General features: G+C 43.3%; 1 protein-coding gene across 1 annotated transcript in view; it reads left to right on the forward strand.

Annotated features, from left to right (window-relative positions):
- LOC124709013 (odorant receptor Or2-like) overlaps positions 1-11,225 on the forward strand; it is a 161,627-nt gene extending 150,402 nt beyond the window's left edge. Inside the window, exons 5-6 of the mRNA XM_047240658.1 lie at positions 5,649-5,804; positions 11,031-11,225. Coding sequence (XP_047096614.1) covers positions 5,649-5,804; positions 11,031-11,111 — 237 coding nt within the window. The 3' untranslated portion in view covers positions 11,112-11,225. The remainder of the gene's footprint in view (positions 1-5,648; positions 5,805-11,030) is intronic.
- The last annotated feature ends 6,363 nt before the right edge of the window (positions 11,226-17,588 follow it).

The following is a 17,588-nucleotide window of genomic DNA, read 5'->3' on the forward strand; positions in this document are numbered from 1 at the left end:
TTTCCAGTCCTCCTGTAGCGTAATCGCAGAGAGGTGCGGCATTGAGACATCCATGAGGAAAACGGCAAAGGGCGCTCGAAGGCGCCTCATACCGGATACACACCCAGTGTCACCTGCGCGTCTTTATTGAGCAGTTTCTAAATATATGAGGACTATGTGAAAAAGTAAGGTCCGATTGGTTGCGAAATGGAAATAAGTGTGAAAATCAATCATATTTTATTTGCAACGGTTGCTACACTTCCAGCTACTTCACATAGTCGACGATCCGACTTAGACATTTGTCGTAGCGTTGTACCAACTTTTCAGTTCCCTCATCGTAGAAGGCAGCTCCCTATAGTTTCCGCCAATTTTCTATGCTGGTCTACAGCTTGTTGTGTGTGCTAAAATGTTGCCTTTAAAGAAAGCGGTTTATGTGAGCAGAGATGAAATTCAGGGGAACCAGTTACGGGCTCTGTTGTGGGTCATCAAACACTTGCCATTGAAGATGCTGCAGGAACATTTTTATTGCCCCTGAAGAGTGCAGCCGAGAGTTCCATGAAGAATTAAAAGGATGAAAGTTACGTTATGTGGGCTGCATTCCATCGGGCGAAATCTCTCACCAGGCACTCATAGTTGGCGGGACACGTCTTTTCGTGGTCACTGTGCGCTCAGAATTGGGAAGAGCGATGCGGCGCGATCGACGGGAATACTAGAGAATCTGTCGAACACATTTGTGCAAATCTTCATCGTATTATCACTGTGGTTTCCATTTCGCATCCGATCGGACCTATCTTTCGGAGCAGCCCTCCTAGCCAGAGACAGCGAGTCACTGATTGCTGGGCGCCGTCGTGATAGGCATCCCTTTCAACAGGCCTGAGCTAAGTGGCGCTATGTCGGTGAACTAGCGCCTGCAGGACGCACGCGAAATCTAAGGGGTGTCGAAAGTCAGGCTTGAGTCACACTAGCGCACAGTAACCAGTGTCTGTCTCTCTACAGGTAGCGTTGCTGCCTCTGGATCACAAGGTCCTGGGTTCGATTCCCGGCCGGGTTGGGGGTTTCTCTGCCCGGTGACTGGGTGTTTGTGTTGTCCTCATCATTTCATCACCATCATCTTGATCATTTGTGACAGTGACTAGATTGGATTGTGAAAAAATGGACCGTGTAAAAATTGGGACTTTGTACGGGTGCTGATGACCGAGCAGCTGAGCGCCCCACAAACCGAACGCCATCATCATCATCATCATCTCTGTACAGGTACATTTTTAAAGTGCTCGACAAAGACGCAGGTGTAGCACTGAGAGTGTTGTAGAACTGGGGCCTCTTAGACATAACCTGTGCCCTTTTATTGACTCATGTGTTAATGCCGCAACGCCCCCTCCCCCCTTTATATAGCCCCACCCTCCCCGTGATCACGCCACAGGAGGGCTGGAAAAGAAGTTCACATTCAGATTTCGTCGAATGCTAATCCGTAGTAGTTTCACCCTGAATAGCACAACAAAAAATTGCGGTCGCACTACACTCCAAAGCGTGTGATCATGTTCAGTGGGGTTTCAGGCCCACGATTTCCTTACACAAGGGTTGGATCGACCGAATAGAGGAGGGCGGGGGGTGTCAGTATCTTCAAAGATTGTGAAGAACGTCGTCCTGTTCCTCACCGCACTGCGAATTGTTTTCGACTGCGAAATCTGTGGGTATCGAGGCCCCAAGGGAAGGTGTGGCTTCACTGACGCCTTTTCGTGTCAGTACCGGGCGGCAGTGTACCTTAAATATTTTCCTCGGCCACCCATAAGAAAGCCGCGTGATTTCAACGACGAGCGTCGCGCTTCTGACCCCTATCGCGGTGACGTCAAAAGAAAACGTGAAATGCGGGTAAGAGGGCGTGTGATGACCCTCCCATCGTGTGACACGTCCACGGTAGCATTGAACAGAATAGTGACGAAATTTGGTGTCAGTGTGACACCATTAACCCAGCTTACAGCTGACATGAGCTTCCGAGCTCCTGCCCATTCTTTCGTATCTGTCGATACCTTGCTGTCTGAAGCGTCGTTGAGCCAGAGGGTGACGTCACAGGGTGCCACGCTTTTACACCATTGCAGAGGAAGATTGTAGGCACCTTTGAGCCAAAACTAAAACTCCTACATCACAACTCCAGGTAATTACGGGGTTTCGAAAAAGCGAACCTTTAATTGTGTTGCGCCGTGTAGTTGCATGTGATCATCACACTTTAGGTCGCTACGGACGCTTAATTGCTCAAAATTAATGAAAATGTGAATCAAATACATTTAAATTTATTTTCCTTACGTTTAATCAAGTATTATGCAACATTTTATATAGCTTACGTATTTTTATACTCCAATATCAGATGTTTTCCCTCATGTTACCATAGGTAACATTACAATTTTGCTTTACTTAGTAGAAAAATGTCAAAACTTTATAATCATTCCTTAAGCTATGAACCGTTTCTGTTGCTAGCATTTTATCCGACAGGTTATTTAAAAATTTTAGAGTTCCACGTGTGTCCGTAAATAATTTTGCAAACCTGTAATATCCCGAACTCTAACAAGGTTCATGCGAACAAAATTTTGTTTGTGTCAACCACATAACAAATATCAGTTATTGATTTGCGTTTATAAAATGTGTTCCTGCACAAATAGCAATAGTATTGGCTTCCCGGATAAGTCTCAGCTTTGCCGATCTATTTGAGCGCGCACGGCAACCAGCAAAACCTGCACAGTTACACTTGTATTCTGTTAGCCAACTATAGCCCACCATTTGCTACCAGGAACGTAACAGGGAAAGAATAGTATACGAAGTCAGTTACTTTGACGTAGCGATCTAGCGACCTACACGGTGGGCACCTTAACCTTTTGTTTCCTGAACTATAAAAAACACATACTTTTTCCAGTTTTTCCATGGTAACATCTGTGAATAGTAACAATACAATAGTGAATTTTTTTCAGAGCTCTAATTTTTTATTTTTACCATTTTAAGAAGGTGGTACTTTCGAATATTGGTCTGGCCGTCCGATAGCTTGTCAACCAACACTTCTCAGCACAGCACTAAATAACGAATTCAAATGTGTTAGAATGCACTAAGGCTATAAATAAGTGACCATTAGCAAAGTAGTTACACAGATACTAGAGTCCAGCAAAAATATTTTTACTTACATCCCACCGAAGAAATACTCCGCAAAATAAACATTTTGATCCTCGTACGGATTGAACCTTTCTTTTGCTACCTACATCAGATCTTCCTCTGTTTACTACAAAAGTGACAAAATTAACACATTTCTTTCCTAATTTTGCATCCTCTGGGAATAATTTCTTCCTTGATTTCTGTCACAACATGGCTTGTAGCTTTGGGATTGATATGCTCTGCACTAATCTGTCACATCAGTCCCTGAGCAACCTTTCTCCTTAACTCCAGAAGTGGAATCTTTCTACATAGCACACAGTACAGTTTATAAGCAATTACAAATATTTTCTGGGTCTTCTTCCCGGCATTTAACCAGAGGTAAGTCTTCAACATAGTTCACAAAGCCCATATTATAACTTTAGTCCTTCATTGAATGTTGATTTTAATACCAGCCTACTGCTTTCTAGAGACAAATATTACTTTCATGGTAACTGGAAGCAAGGCACACAATCTGGTTGTCTTTCAACAAAGTATCTCAATTCTAGAGGATGGCATCCTATAACGAAAGCAACCTCTTTTCATTACCTTGGAAGGTAAATATCTGATGGGAAACTTTTCCTGTATATCTTTATTACTCTACAAACGAAATTTTCTCTACTTCTGCGCTCCACGGAGGACAAAATAAGGAAAAAAGTTATCAAAGCTAAGCCTCCTGTTTTTGCTCAAAACGTCTTTCATAAACCCAAAATTTTCTGATTGCTTCTCCAAAGTTTCATTTCTTCCTTCATAAAAATTAAGGAAGTAGCCTTTCAGGTCTTCAGTATGTCGCTGTTTGTAACCACAATGTACAGGCTTCACTGCGCTACATTGTTTCACCAATTTCTTACGTTGAAGAAAATAATTCAGTTATCTACTTTTCCTTCACTTTCTGTAAATTTTAGTCTCATATCTTTCTAATTTTGAGACGGTTTTCATGTAAGCAGCGTTATCTCTGTAGTTGCAAATAAACTTATTTCGAGTTCAACTGGTGCAAATTCTATGAAAATTCTTTCAAAAATCGCATCAAAATCAGAAGTTTTTACAAAAATCTCATCAAAACATAAACGGGTAGAATTATTGGCTTGATTTGGATCAGTATCATTGTCTTCATCTTCCTTACTTCCGTAACGTCATTATAATCTGGCAAACCTCTTAGAGTAGCTGCAACAATTCTGCCATGTGTTAGTAAGGCCAATACCCAAAAAGTGGTACTTCTGTGTGAAACAACATTTCAAATATTGAGAACCGTGCTAACACTAAAAGGAGTCTGACCCTTGTGCAAACAGATCGAAAAAGTTAGTGAAATGTAGCATAAAAAATCAAAGAAAGCGACAAACCACGCTTGTGTGGCAAGGAAATTCACGGCCAGACGGTACTCTAAAGTATCACACGGTTTTCGGCTTATTTCGTAAATAAAGACTACAGATTTAACAAAAGAACTGCTAACTTTCATCACATCTTTGCTAGTAAACACAAAAACTGCTAACAATCGTAGGACAGTAAATAAAACAAATACGATCTTTCCCAAGCAAACCTTCAGGTGCCACCAAAGATTATAGAAACATACTCTTTGACTAACAAACGAGATGCAGAAGCCAGTGAAGTGTTTACAACTCAAAATGAACATGTACTTAAAGGTACCATAATCCCAGGCTGTGGGAAACATGTGTCCAGTCAGAATAAACAACGATCGCAAGAGGTGGTACTTAGAGGCACCAGCAGGCAACAAAGTGTAAGTAGGCTGTTTAGGGTGTTATGTTGGTGACGCCACGTAGCGCCCTGTATGAAAACCACTGACTGCGCTGTGTGCAATCTGTGGCTGGTTGGCATTGTTGGAATATTCGCTATTGTAGTGTTGGGCAGTTGGATGTGAGCAGCGCGTAGCGTTGCGCAGTTGGAGGTGAGCCGCCAGCAGTGGTGGATGTGGAGAGAGAGAGATGCCAGAGTTTTGAGAACAGACGATCTGGACGTGTGTACGTCAGAAAAAGGAAATTTGTAAAGATGGATGTCATGAATTGATAGATATATATATGATGACTTTTGAACATTATTAAGGTAAATACATTGTTCATTCCCTATCAAAATCTTTCATTTGCTAACTATGCCTATCAGTAATCAGTGCCTTCAGTAGTTTCTTTTATTTAGCTGGCATTATTGGCGCTCGCTGTATTGCAGTAGTTCGAGTAATGAAGATTTTTGTGAGGTAAGTGATTCATGAAAGGTATAGTCTATTGTTAGTCAGGACCATTCTTTTTTAGGGATTATTGAAAGTCAGATTGCGTTGCGCTAAAAATATTGCGTGTCAGTTTAGTGATGATCAGAATAAGTAAAGAGAAAACCGTCTGAGTACGTTGAGTTTTGCTCAGCTGTTTGAAAATCTAATAACGTAAGAGTTTTTCCAGCACTGTCATTCTTTACATTCAAAGGGGAAGTTTCAAAAGGGTTAAATCTGAAACCGTGCTGTCAGCCACTGAAGTTGTAACTTTTGCCTACAGAGCGAGTACGTGTCATTCGCGGTGTACAGCTGCCGGTGGCCAGGAGCCGACCGGCGGGTAACCAACCTGCTGCGCATCGTCATGAGCAGGGCTCAGAAGGCGTCTTTCCTCACCGCCGGCAAAGTCCACCCCATCAACAGAGACACCTTCCTCTCGGTAAGTGGCCGCCATGTCAGATGTACCCGTCAACTCTGTAAGAACTAGAGGTCTAGTACATCAAGAGCAGCACATTCCTCTAAATTACTACCCACCATTTGAGAACCACCCCATCATCAGGGTGCCTTCCTCACATTACGTATCTCATAACACAACATCTCTCCAACAACAGTAACTCCTTCCTCTCGCTGTCGAGCACCAACTTCTATCCATGCCACCGACAGGACCATTTGTTTATTGGTGAATGCTCGACTTAGAAGAATACCCTTTTCTCTATAGTTGGCACCATAGAGGACTTTTCTACTTGGACATCTTTATTTTCCTAGATCTCACTTCTGGGGCTTCTCACTTTCTGTTGTTGGTCATCATTGAAACCGAGACATCTCCCTCAAAGTAAATGGCTGCTAATAAATATTTACTCTCCTAATAGAGATTTGATCTAATTGGTAAATACCTACCATTAACAACCAACTTACGAATGTTATCCTCCCGTTAAAAGGAATCCAAAACCTCGCTACCAGATCTATGTAGAACAGCTTCTTGTTGAAGAGGCACAAAATCCGGTCAATTTTGTAAATAGAGATATTTCCTGGACTATAGAGGGCATTATGCAAACTCTCCATCACCAACAGAAATTCTTCTTTTGAGATGGGCGTTAAAGTCACACAACCAGAAGTCTTAGACAGCACTTTTCCTAACCCATCAGTTTATATAGTCGAATCACCTGTCACACACATTTTACAGTCACATTTCTTACTGTAGCAGAAGGGTCCTTGCACAGGCTGACATCGTAACGTCCCTCATCAGGAAGATAAGTTTGGCCGTGTCAAATGGGCTCAATAAGAATTAACCAAAAGGATTTCAAATCTCTGTGTGTTCGACAACTTAAGAGAACACTTTTCATGGGAATATTCAAGATTTTTTAATGTAGTTTCCTAGTCGGACTGTACCATAGTTCCCGGCTGTTTCCTCTCGTACACAAATAGAAAAACATAAAATCTGAACTTCACACAAACACTTCCTTAGTCTAATACAAAACGTATACAGTTGACTTGCAGACATCTGGCCCTGCACTGGTAGGTACATCCGTGTTGTGAGGGTATGGTGCAAGAGAACTCATTGCCGTCTCCTTAATGACACTCCCAAGGTAATTCCTCACAGAATGTCATCTGCTGGCTGTGTCTATCTACGGTAATGCGTTCACTATGCTGTTCATAGTAGCTCACCCACATTCCTGTTTTCTTATTCATTATTAAATCTAGTCCTGCATTACCGCTATTTGATTTTGTATTTATAATCCTGTATTCACCTGACCAGAAGTCCTGTCCCTCCTCTCACCGACCTTCATTGATTCCCATTATAGCCGACATCAACCTATCCATTTCCCTTTTTAAATTTTCTAACCTACCTGAGCGATTAAGGGATCAAACATTCCGTGCTCACATCCATAGAACACCAGTTTTGTTTCTCCTGATGATGACATTTTCCTGAGTCGATCCCACCAGGAGATCATCAAGTGTTACATACTTCCAAAGCAGCAGAATTTGTACATTTTGTCAGCTATTCCAATTTTGAAGTTAAGCTTGTTACTAGTTTCATTCCTGGTGCTCTCTAATACTTTCATTTCCCTTTTTTTATTTCTCAGTCTGTATTCTGCACCCAGTAGACTATTCCTTCCGTTCGAGAGATGCTTTAATTTTTCCTCACTTTCACAGAGGATGATAAGATCCTCAATGATTGCTACAGTTGATATCCTTTCACTCAGAATTTTCATCGCATTTCCAACTTTTTTTGTTTCCTGTGGCATTTCATCTACAGGTTTAACAGTAGATGCAAGCCTACCCTCCTACATTGTGCCCTTTTTAGTTTGAACGCTTACTCTTGTTCTTCCATTACTATCATCCCCTCGTGGTTTCCTTGTGATCCATGCACATCGTGTGTATTATTAGGTCTGTAGAAATATTGAGCCCTTCTGCCTCTATAGCCATTCATAATGGCAAAAGTGTTGCCAGTGCAGGACATTGCGCATGAACTGACCTCTCGATTATGTCCCACAAACGTTCAATGGGATTTGTGTTGGGTGATCTGGGTGGCCAAATCATTCTCAAAATGTCCAGAATGTTCTTCAAATCAGTCGCGAACAATTGTGGCCTGGCGACATGGCTCATTGTCATCCATAAAAATTCTGTTGCAAACGGCTGCAAAAGATCTTCAAGTAGCCGAACATAACCATTTCCAGCCAGTGATTGATTCGGTTGGATGAGAGGACACAGTCCGTACCATGTAAACATAGCACACACCATTATGAAGCCACCACCAGCTTGCATAGTGCCTTGTTGACAACTTGGGTCCATGGCTTTGTGGGTTCTGTGTCAAACTTGAACCCTACCATCACCTCTTACCAACTGAAATCAGGATTCGTCTGACCAGGTGACAGTTTTTCTGTCGTCTAGGGTGCAACTGATATTGTTTCTCACCCAGGAGCGATTCTGCAGGCAATGTTGTGCTGTTAGCAAAGACACTGACGTCTGTAGTCTGCTGCCGTAGGCCGTTAACGCCCAATTTTGCCTCACTGTCCTAACAGATATGTTCATCATACGTCCCACATTGTTTTCTGCACTTATTTCACGCAGTGTTGCTTGTCTTTGAGCACTGACAACTCTACGTAAATGCTGCTGGTCTCAGTCATTAAATGAACGCCTCCGGCCACAACGTTGTCCTTGGTGAAAGGTTACACATGAAATTTGTATTCTTGGCACACTCTTTACACAATTGATCTCAGAATTTTGAATTTCCTAAAAAGCTACGAGGGCTGTCCAGAAAGTAAGTTACGATCGGTCGCGAAACGGAAACGACTATGAAAATCCGATAAAGCTTTGCAAAGATGTGTTGGGCAGTGTCTCTAGTATGACTCTAGGTAGAATTTTGTCGCTCTTTTCATTCCTGAGCTCTTAGTGAGCGCGTAAAGATGTTATAGGAAATAGTGTCTCCCGCCAAGTACGAGGGCCTGGTGAGAATTTTCCCCTGAAGCTATGCAACCAACATTACATAACTGTCGTGCGGTTTTTTCTTCAAGACAATTCTCAGCCTCATTCTGCAGGGGCAATGAAGATGTTCCTGCATCGTTTCAATTGGAAATGTTTGGTTACCCACAATACAGCCCGTAATTGTCTCCCACTGAGTTTCATCGCTGCTCAAACGAACCGCTGGCTATGAAGACAACATTTTGGCACAGACAACGAGCTTTAGGCCAGCGTAGAGAATTGGCGGAAAGCACTGGCGGCTGCCTTCTATGATGAGGGTATTGGAAAGTTGGTACAACGCTACGACGAATGTCTGAGTCAGAACCGCGACTACGTAGAGAAGTAGCTGAAAGGTGTATCTAACTGTTACAAATGAAACATTTCTGATTTTCACTGTGATTTTCATTTCGCGATCAATCGTAACTTACTTTCTGGACAGCCCTCGTATATTGCCTAAAATGCTAAAACTGTTACCTCACAAAAGCCAAAAGAGCCTCCATAGTCAGGAAGAAATCCTGAAGTGCTATAAAAATACTTTTATTCATAAGCACATACAAAGTGCACAAGCCTGTACACTATCAGCGCTTGCCTGTCTTGAGGACGCGTCCGTTCCCAGCGGTTGCTCGCGCTGAGGCCCTGGATAAAGGGACCCGATGCAGCAGCCACGTGCACCAGATAACCGCGCCCACTCACGTAGCAAAAACACGATTGTTTCCACAAAAATAAAGCTACATTGCCTAAAATGCCAAAACTGTTACCTCACTACAAGCCAAAAGGACCTCCTTACTCACGAAATGAGCTTAACGGGCTGATGTGGGAATCCTGAAATGCTATTCTTGGCAGGGTCCCAAAGAAGTCAGTCTGCTACTGAATGCTCCATCCAATCATGAAGTATCAATTGTTACACCATTTCTTAAGCAGATTAGACTGGATAGGAGGACTAGTCCGGTTTGCAAGATGCCTCTAGGAGTGACCAAAGCGAGTGAAAGCGCTCAACAGGTTTTGGCTGTAGACGTAAGCTTAAACCAAAATAACAAAATAATAAAGCCAATTAAACCGCAGCCCACTCACGTAGCAAAAACACGATTGTTTCCACAAAAATAAAGCTATATTGCCTAAAATGCCAAAACTGTTACCTCACTACAAGCCAAAAGGACCTCCTTACTCACGAAATGAGCTTAACGGGCTGATGTGGGAATCCTGAAATGCTATTCTTGGCAGGGTCCCAAAGAAGTCAGTCTGCTACTGAATGCTCCATCCTATCATGAAGTATCAATTGTTACACCATTTCTTAAGCAGATTAGACTGGATAGGAGGACTAGTCCGGTTTGCAAGATGCCTCTAGGAGTGACCAAAGCGAGTGAAAGCGCTCAACAGGTTTTGGCTGTAGACGTAAGCTTAAACCAAAATAACAAAATAATAAAGCCAATTAAACCGCGCCCACTCACGTAGCAAAAACACGATTGTTTCCACAAAAATAAAGCTATATTGCCTAAAATGCCAAAACTGTTACCTCACTACAAGCCAAAAGGACCTCCTTACTCACGAAATGAGCTTAACAGGCTGATGTGGGAATCCTGAAATGCTATTCTTGGCAGGGTCCCAAAGAAGTCAGTCTGCTACTGAATGCTCCATCCTATCATGAAGTATCAATTGTGTACCTTCATGATGTGGCTTACTGCAATGAGTGCTTGTGCGGTGTACAGTTGTGTTTGTGATGCTATAGTAGAAATCAGGTATCGGGAAGTGGCCTACTCCTCTCGAAGGACATCAACTGAACTGAAGGAGACAGTTTCAAATTTCTATGGCAGTCACTGAACCCTTCCAACAGATGATTGCAATCGATATCTGTTTTACTGTCTCATAGAGGCCACGTCTCGTCTCTGTCAGGTATACGCTGCAGGTAATTACTGAAATACACCTTATTGTCTGTGTAGTTGTTGCGATAATGTCGTTCTTTTTTTTAATCGATGTATGTTCCCACTTAAGTGATTTTATTAGGCACTGTTGTATGCTTCCCCGCTCCCCACACCCTGTCTGTAAAATAGCTAGTAATTAGGTTATATGTTTAGAACATCGCACAGTGAAATTCCAGAGTTAGTCCTTCGCAGTTCTTTGTTAGCTCTGACTTAATTTCAATAAGGCAACAAATCAGAATTTTCCTACGTTAATTAATAAAGATACGTTTCTTTTTTTGTTGTAGCTATTAAATGCGTCGTACTCGTTCTACACGCTGTTGCGCCAAATGAAAAATCTTGAAGAGGGGAACGAAGCTACTCCGTAACGATAACATACGTCGATGTCCCACACAGCACGCAAGATATCGAACAAGAGAAGATTCAGCCAGACTTTTCATCGAACATCCACTGTCAACTCATTAATTCTAAATTACACCTGAAATGACTGATACTTTACTTATCACGCACATTAATTAAACTGCAACTTTTCTTTATGTGTCAGCAAAACGTTACGAAATTCGTTTCAGATTTAATAATAAAACCACACAAGTCTGACATCCAACAATGTTTTGATCACAGATAATATATTTGTGCTTGTTATTGTAAACCACACTGTCACAAATGTACTGACACGCATATGAGAAGCTGAATACCAAAAAATTGCTTAATTCTAAAACATATTGTATAATTTAGAATCACGATACGGATAACAGGGAGCACGTCAAACAAATAACCACGCGAGAACACCAGCATCTAGGTAAGCTGACCCATTTAATTATATATTCACTACCAATTTTCGTAGTATAAAGAAGTGATGAATATGAATGTCAGGCTAAATAAAGAATGAAACAAGTATTCAAAGATGTTATCACAGCGATGATTAAATGCCTTGTAAGTGTCTTGGTAAACGAGATCTGCTAATATGAGTGGATAGAGTAAGCTCTGATTTATTGAAGTTGAGCTTTGTTATTTGAGTGTTTGTGACCCATTGATCAATATTATAATACAGTCTGAATAAATAGTAAGAAAAGAATCAATCAGAGTGGAACATACCTACAATAAACTCACAACTTCATACTGGCAGGAATAGCTTATATAACTGAATATCACACGGTAAGAATATCATTCGGAAAATCCTATCAGAATTACAAAGTACGGCTGTCGTCGGCTTGTAACCAAATACAATGCAATGGGGTGATGCCGCGTGAATGAATAACCCTACTTTAATCTGAAAATGGTCTATCGCTGAAAATGTCTATCCAAAGCAATTAAATAATGATGTAGTTAATACAAAGTCTGCAAGTAATATTGCAAAAGGTGAAGGCATCGCTACCCTTTCCTGTGAAGCAATTTCTTGGTTACATAAGTACGCACTGCAAAAATCTGCCACAGCAATCTGCATTCCGGAACAGCGTCTGAGCTTACCTTCCACAACCTGAAAATTAGTCATGCAATAGAACTGGATATTCGTTAGTAATAACCATAGAAAGCTGCATATGATTGACCTATTTCATTCCCTGTGCCATGGATAACTGAATAGACAAAGTGAAGTTAGCAACAAGTATGCTCACTAGTGCACCGCACAAAACGTGCATCAAAGGTAAGTACGAAAATTTTATAAATGACTGGGGGGGGGGGGGGGGCAGAAGTAAAGGGCAATAACAATGAACAGCTATTCTACATTAACTTCAAATTGACCAACTAAGAACATACATTGCGTGAACATAATTTGAACTGACTTTTTATTGTCCACTTTGATTACATTACTTTTCAAAATTAATTGCTAAACACTAGTACAATCAAGACAGACAAAAAAATCAGTTTTACCGACTAATTGCGGATTTTTGCAAAGACATTATGTCAATTTTCGGAAATTTTGTGCTATGTCAGGCATTGGAGACGTATCAATGATTTTTTAAAAAAATTAATGCAATGTTGACAGACAATAAAAAGTCTGTTTTTATAAGTAATCGCATATTTTTTCGAAAGACATTATGTCAATTTTTGCAATGAATCTATTAATCATGAAAATACAAGTGTTCCATACGCATCTGCCGGCAAGGCACTGACTAATCTAAAATACAGAAGAGAATGACAAAACTGACAGCATGTGGTATTGCATTAAGTAACTACAACATGGTCCTGAAATGAGCATCCAACATACTAAAAACAAACTATTTCTGTGCCTCTGCAAATCCTCTCACGTAAATATCTGACCACATACGCATTTCATCACTAGTTTAGCACGCAAAACACTGACAAAATAAACGTTTGAATGTAAGGCAGCAGTAGCCGAACGAGATAGACGCAGCAACTGGGAAGTAACCGCTTTTGTGTCATTTACGAGTTCCTAACCAGGAGCGAATTTATTTGTATCATCTGTGTGCTTTAGTAGTTTAGTTTCTTGAGTTTCTGGGTGTAAATTTAATGCCTAATAGCCACAGTTGTCGCGTTTTCGTTTGTGTCGGAAAGTAACCAGATTTTGTGACACATTTCAAGTTCCTAATCATGGGCAAATTATTTAGTTTCGCACGAATGCTTCGGTAGTTAGGTTTTCGAATATATCCGTATTACTAGACACAGTTCGTGTGTTTTCGTCAGGGTCTACAGTAGAGTTGCGCAGCACGTGCCGATAGTCCGTTTATGCGCATAGTTTAGTTTTCCACGTTCTTTAGCATGGACGGGGACTGTGATTGTTGTGTGCGGATGCGAGCCGAGTTGGTGACACTTCGCTCTCAGTTTCAGGCTGTGATGGCTTCAGTTACACAGCTTGAGGCTGCAGTGGATGGGCACCACTGTTGTGAGCCGGCGTGGGGATCCAACGGACGTCCAGCACGCCAGAGTCCTCCGATCGGTTCTCACCGGTGGCCAACGCAGTTACTGCTCGCACTGAGTCTGACCCTTCACCTTTGGTCGAGTGGAAGGTCGCCCCGGGGCGAAGCAGGTGGCGAGAGACTTCCCAAGCGGGCGCACGTAAGGCCTCCCCGGTTTGTTTGACAAACAGGTTGCAGGTACTGTCTGTGGCTGACACTGTCGCTGAGCCAGATGCTGTCGCCTCTCCTGTTTCAGAGGAAACCACTCAGCCTGGAAGATACGGGCAAGCACAGAGGGTGGCATTATTGGTAGTTGAGAGCTCCAACGTTAGGCGTGTTATGGGGCCCCTTAGGGACTTGTCTGACAAGACGGGTAAGAAAACCAATGTGCACTCCGTGAGCATACCGGGTAGAGTCATTCCAGATGTGAAAAGGGTCCTCCCAGGTGCCATGAAGAGCACAGGGTGCCGCCAACTGCAGGTGGTTGCTCACGTCGGTACCAATGATGTGTGTCACTTTGGATCTAGTTTCGAGTGGCTAACAGAAGTGGCAAAGGCTGCCAGTCTTGCTTGCAAGATGAAAGCAGAGCTGACCATTTTCAGCATAGTCGACATGAACGATGGTGGATCTCTGGTACAGAGCCGAGTGGAGGGTCTGAATCAGAGGCTCAGACGGTTCTGCGACCGTGTAGACTGCAGATTCCTCGACTGGCGCCAAAGGGTGGTTGTGTTTCGGGTTCCGCTGAATAGGTCAGGTGTCCATTATACTTAGGAGGCGGCTACACTAGTAGCAGGGGCTGTGTGGCGTGGACTGGTCGGTTTTTTAGATTAGAGGGTCTCGGGAAAGCACAAGAAGGGCTTCAGTCACAAAGGGTGCAGGCTGAACACAGGAAGAACGTAGATGCAGGAACCATTGGTATAACAGTTGTAAATTGTCGTAGCTGTGTTGGCAAAGTACCAGAGCTCCAAGCGCTAATAGAAAGCACTGATGCTCAAATCGTTATAGGCACTGAAAGCTGGCTAAAGCCGGATGTAAGCTCAGCGGTGGCGTGTTTGTTGCTGTTAGAAGTAGTTTAACTTGTAGCGAAATTGAAGTAGATACTTCCTGTGAGTTAGTATGGGCAGAGGTCATTGTTGGCAACCGGAATAAATTAATAATTGGATCTTTTTACCGACCTTCCAATTCAGATGGTACAGTTGCTGAAAGGTTCAAAGAAAACTTGAGTTTGATTTCAAACACGTACCCCACTCATACCATAATAGTTGGTGGTAACTTTAATTTACCCTCGATAGGTTGGCGAAAATACATGTTTAATTCCGGAGGTACGCATAAAATATCATCCGAAATCGTGCTAAACGCATTCTCTGAAAATTATTTAGAGCAGTTACTTCATGAGCCCACCCGAATAGTAAATGCTTGTGAAAACACACTTGACCCCTTAGCAAGAAATAATCCTGATTTAATAACGAGCATCAAAACCGATTCAGGGATTAATGAACACAGGCTTGTCGTAGCGAGACTGAATACTGTAATCCCCAAATCCTCGAAAAATAAGCGAAAAAATACCTATTCAAAAATGCAGATAAAAATTCACTTGACGCCTTCCTGAGAGCTAATCTCCACTCATTCCAAATTAATAATATAAGTGTAGACCAGATGTGGCCCTAAATTCAAGGAATTAGTATCGGCAGCAATTGAGAGGTTTATACCAAATAAACGACGGAGCTGATCCTCCTTGGTACACAAAACGGGTTAGAACACTGTTGCAGAAACAACGAAACAAACATGCCAAATTTAAACAGACGCAAAATTCCCAAGATTGGCGATCCTTTACAGAAGCGTGGACTTCAATGCGAGATGCCTACAACAGTTTCCACAACGAAACGTTGTCCCGAAACCTGGCAAAAATCCAAAGGGATTCTGGTCGTATGTGAAGTATGTTAGCGGCAAGAAAGAATCAAATCCTTCTCTGCGCGATAGCAATGGAGATACTATCGAAGACAGGCTGCCAAAGCAGAGTTACTAAACACAGTCTTCCGAAATGCCTTCACAAAAGAAGACGAAGTAAATATTCCAGAATTCGAACCGAGAACAGCTGCCAACATGAGTAACGTAGAAGTAAATATCCTAGGAGTAGTGAAGAAACTTAAATCACTTAATAAAAGCAAGTTTTCTGATCCAGACTGTATACCAATTAGGCTCCTTTCGGAGTATGCTGATGCATTAGCTCCATACTTAACAATCATATACAACCGTTCGCTTAACTAAAGATCCGTACCCAAAGACTGGAAAGTTTCACAGGTCTCACCAATATTCAAGAAAGTTAGTACGAGTAATCCACTAAATTACAGGCCAATATCGTTAACGTCGATATGTAGCAGGACTTTATAACATACACTCCTGGAAATTGAAATAAGAACACCGTGAATTCATTGTCCCAGGAAGGGGAAACTTTATTGACACATTCCTGGGGTCAGATACATCACATGATCACACTGACAGAACCACAGGCACATAGACACAGGCAACAGAGCATGCACAATGTCGGCACTAGTACAGTGTATATCCACCTTTCGCAGCAATGCAGGCTGCTATTCTCCCATGGAGACGATCGTAGAGATGCTGGATGTAGTCTTGTGGAACGGCTTGCCATGCCATTTCCACCTGGCGCCTCAGTTGGACCAGCGTTCGTGCTGGACGTGCAGATCGCGTGAGACGACGCTTCATCCAGTCCCAAACATGCTCAATGGGGGACAGATCCGGAGATCTTGCTGGCCAGGGTAGTTGACGTACACCTTCTAGAGCACGTTGGGTGGCACGGGATACATGCGGACGTGCACTGTCCTGTTGGAACAGCAAGTTCCCTTGCCGGTCTAGGAATGGTAGAACGATGGGTTCGATGACGGTTTGGATGTACCGTGCACTATTCAGTGTCCCCTCGACGATCACCAGTGGTGCACGGCCAGTGTAGGAGATCGCTCCCCACACCTTGATGCCGGGTGTTGGCCCTGTGTGCCTCGGTCGTATGCAGTCCTGATTGTGGCGCTCACCTGCACGGCGCCAAACACGCATACGACCATCATTGGCACCAAGGCAGAAGCGACTCTCATCGCTGAAGACGACACGTCTCCATTCGTCCCTCCATTCACGCCTGTCGCGACACCACTGGAGGCGGGCTGCACGATGTTGGGGCGTGAGCGGAAGACGGCCTAACGGTGTGCGGGACCGTAGCCCAGCTTCATGGAGACGGTTGCGAATGGTACTCGCCGATACCCCAGGAGCAACAGTGTCCCTAATTTGCTGGGAAGTGGCGGTGCGGTCCCCTACGGCACTGCGTAGGATCCTACGGTCTTGGCGTGCATCCGTGCGTCGCTGCGGTCCGGTCCCAGGTCGACGGGCACGTGCACCTTCCGCCGACCACTGGCGACAACATCGATGTACTGTGGAGACCTCACGCCCCACGTGTTGAGCAATTCGGCGGTACGTCCACCCGGCCTCCCGCATGCCCACTATACGCCCTCGCTCAAAGTCCGTCAACTGCACATACGGTTCACGTCCACGCTGTCGCGGCATGCTACCAGTGTTAAAGACTGCGATGGAGCTCCGTATGCCACGGCAAACTGGCTCACACTGACGGCGGCGGTGCACAAATGCTGCGCAGCTAGCGCCATTCGACGGCCAACACCGCGGTTCCTGGTGTGTCCGCTGTGCCGTGCGTGTGATCATTGCTTGTACAGCCCTCTCGCAGTGTCCGGAGCAAGTATGGTGGGTCTGACACACCGGTGTCAATGTGTTCTTTTTTCCATTTCCAGGAGTGTATATTGTGTTCGAACATTATCAATTACCTCGAAGAAAACTGTCTGTTGACACACAGTCAACATGGGTTTAGAAAACATCGTTCCTGTGAAACACAACTAGCTCTCTATTCACATGTAGTGTTGAGTGCTATTGACAAGGGTTTCAGATAGAATCCGTATTTATGGATTTCCG

This window comes from Schistocerca piceifrons, chromosome 1, assembly GCF_021461385.2.
Source record: "Schistocerca piceifrons isolate TAMUIC-IGC-003096 chromosome 1, iqSchPice1.1, whole genome shotgun sequence".
NCBI lineage: Eukaryota > Metazoa > Arthropoda > Insecta > Orthoptera > Acrididae > Schistocerca > Schistocerca piceifrons.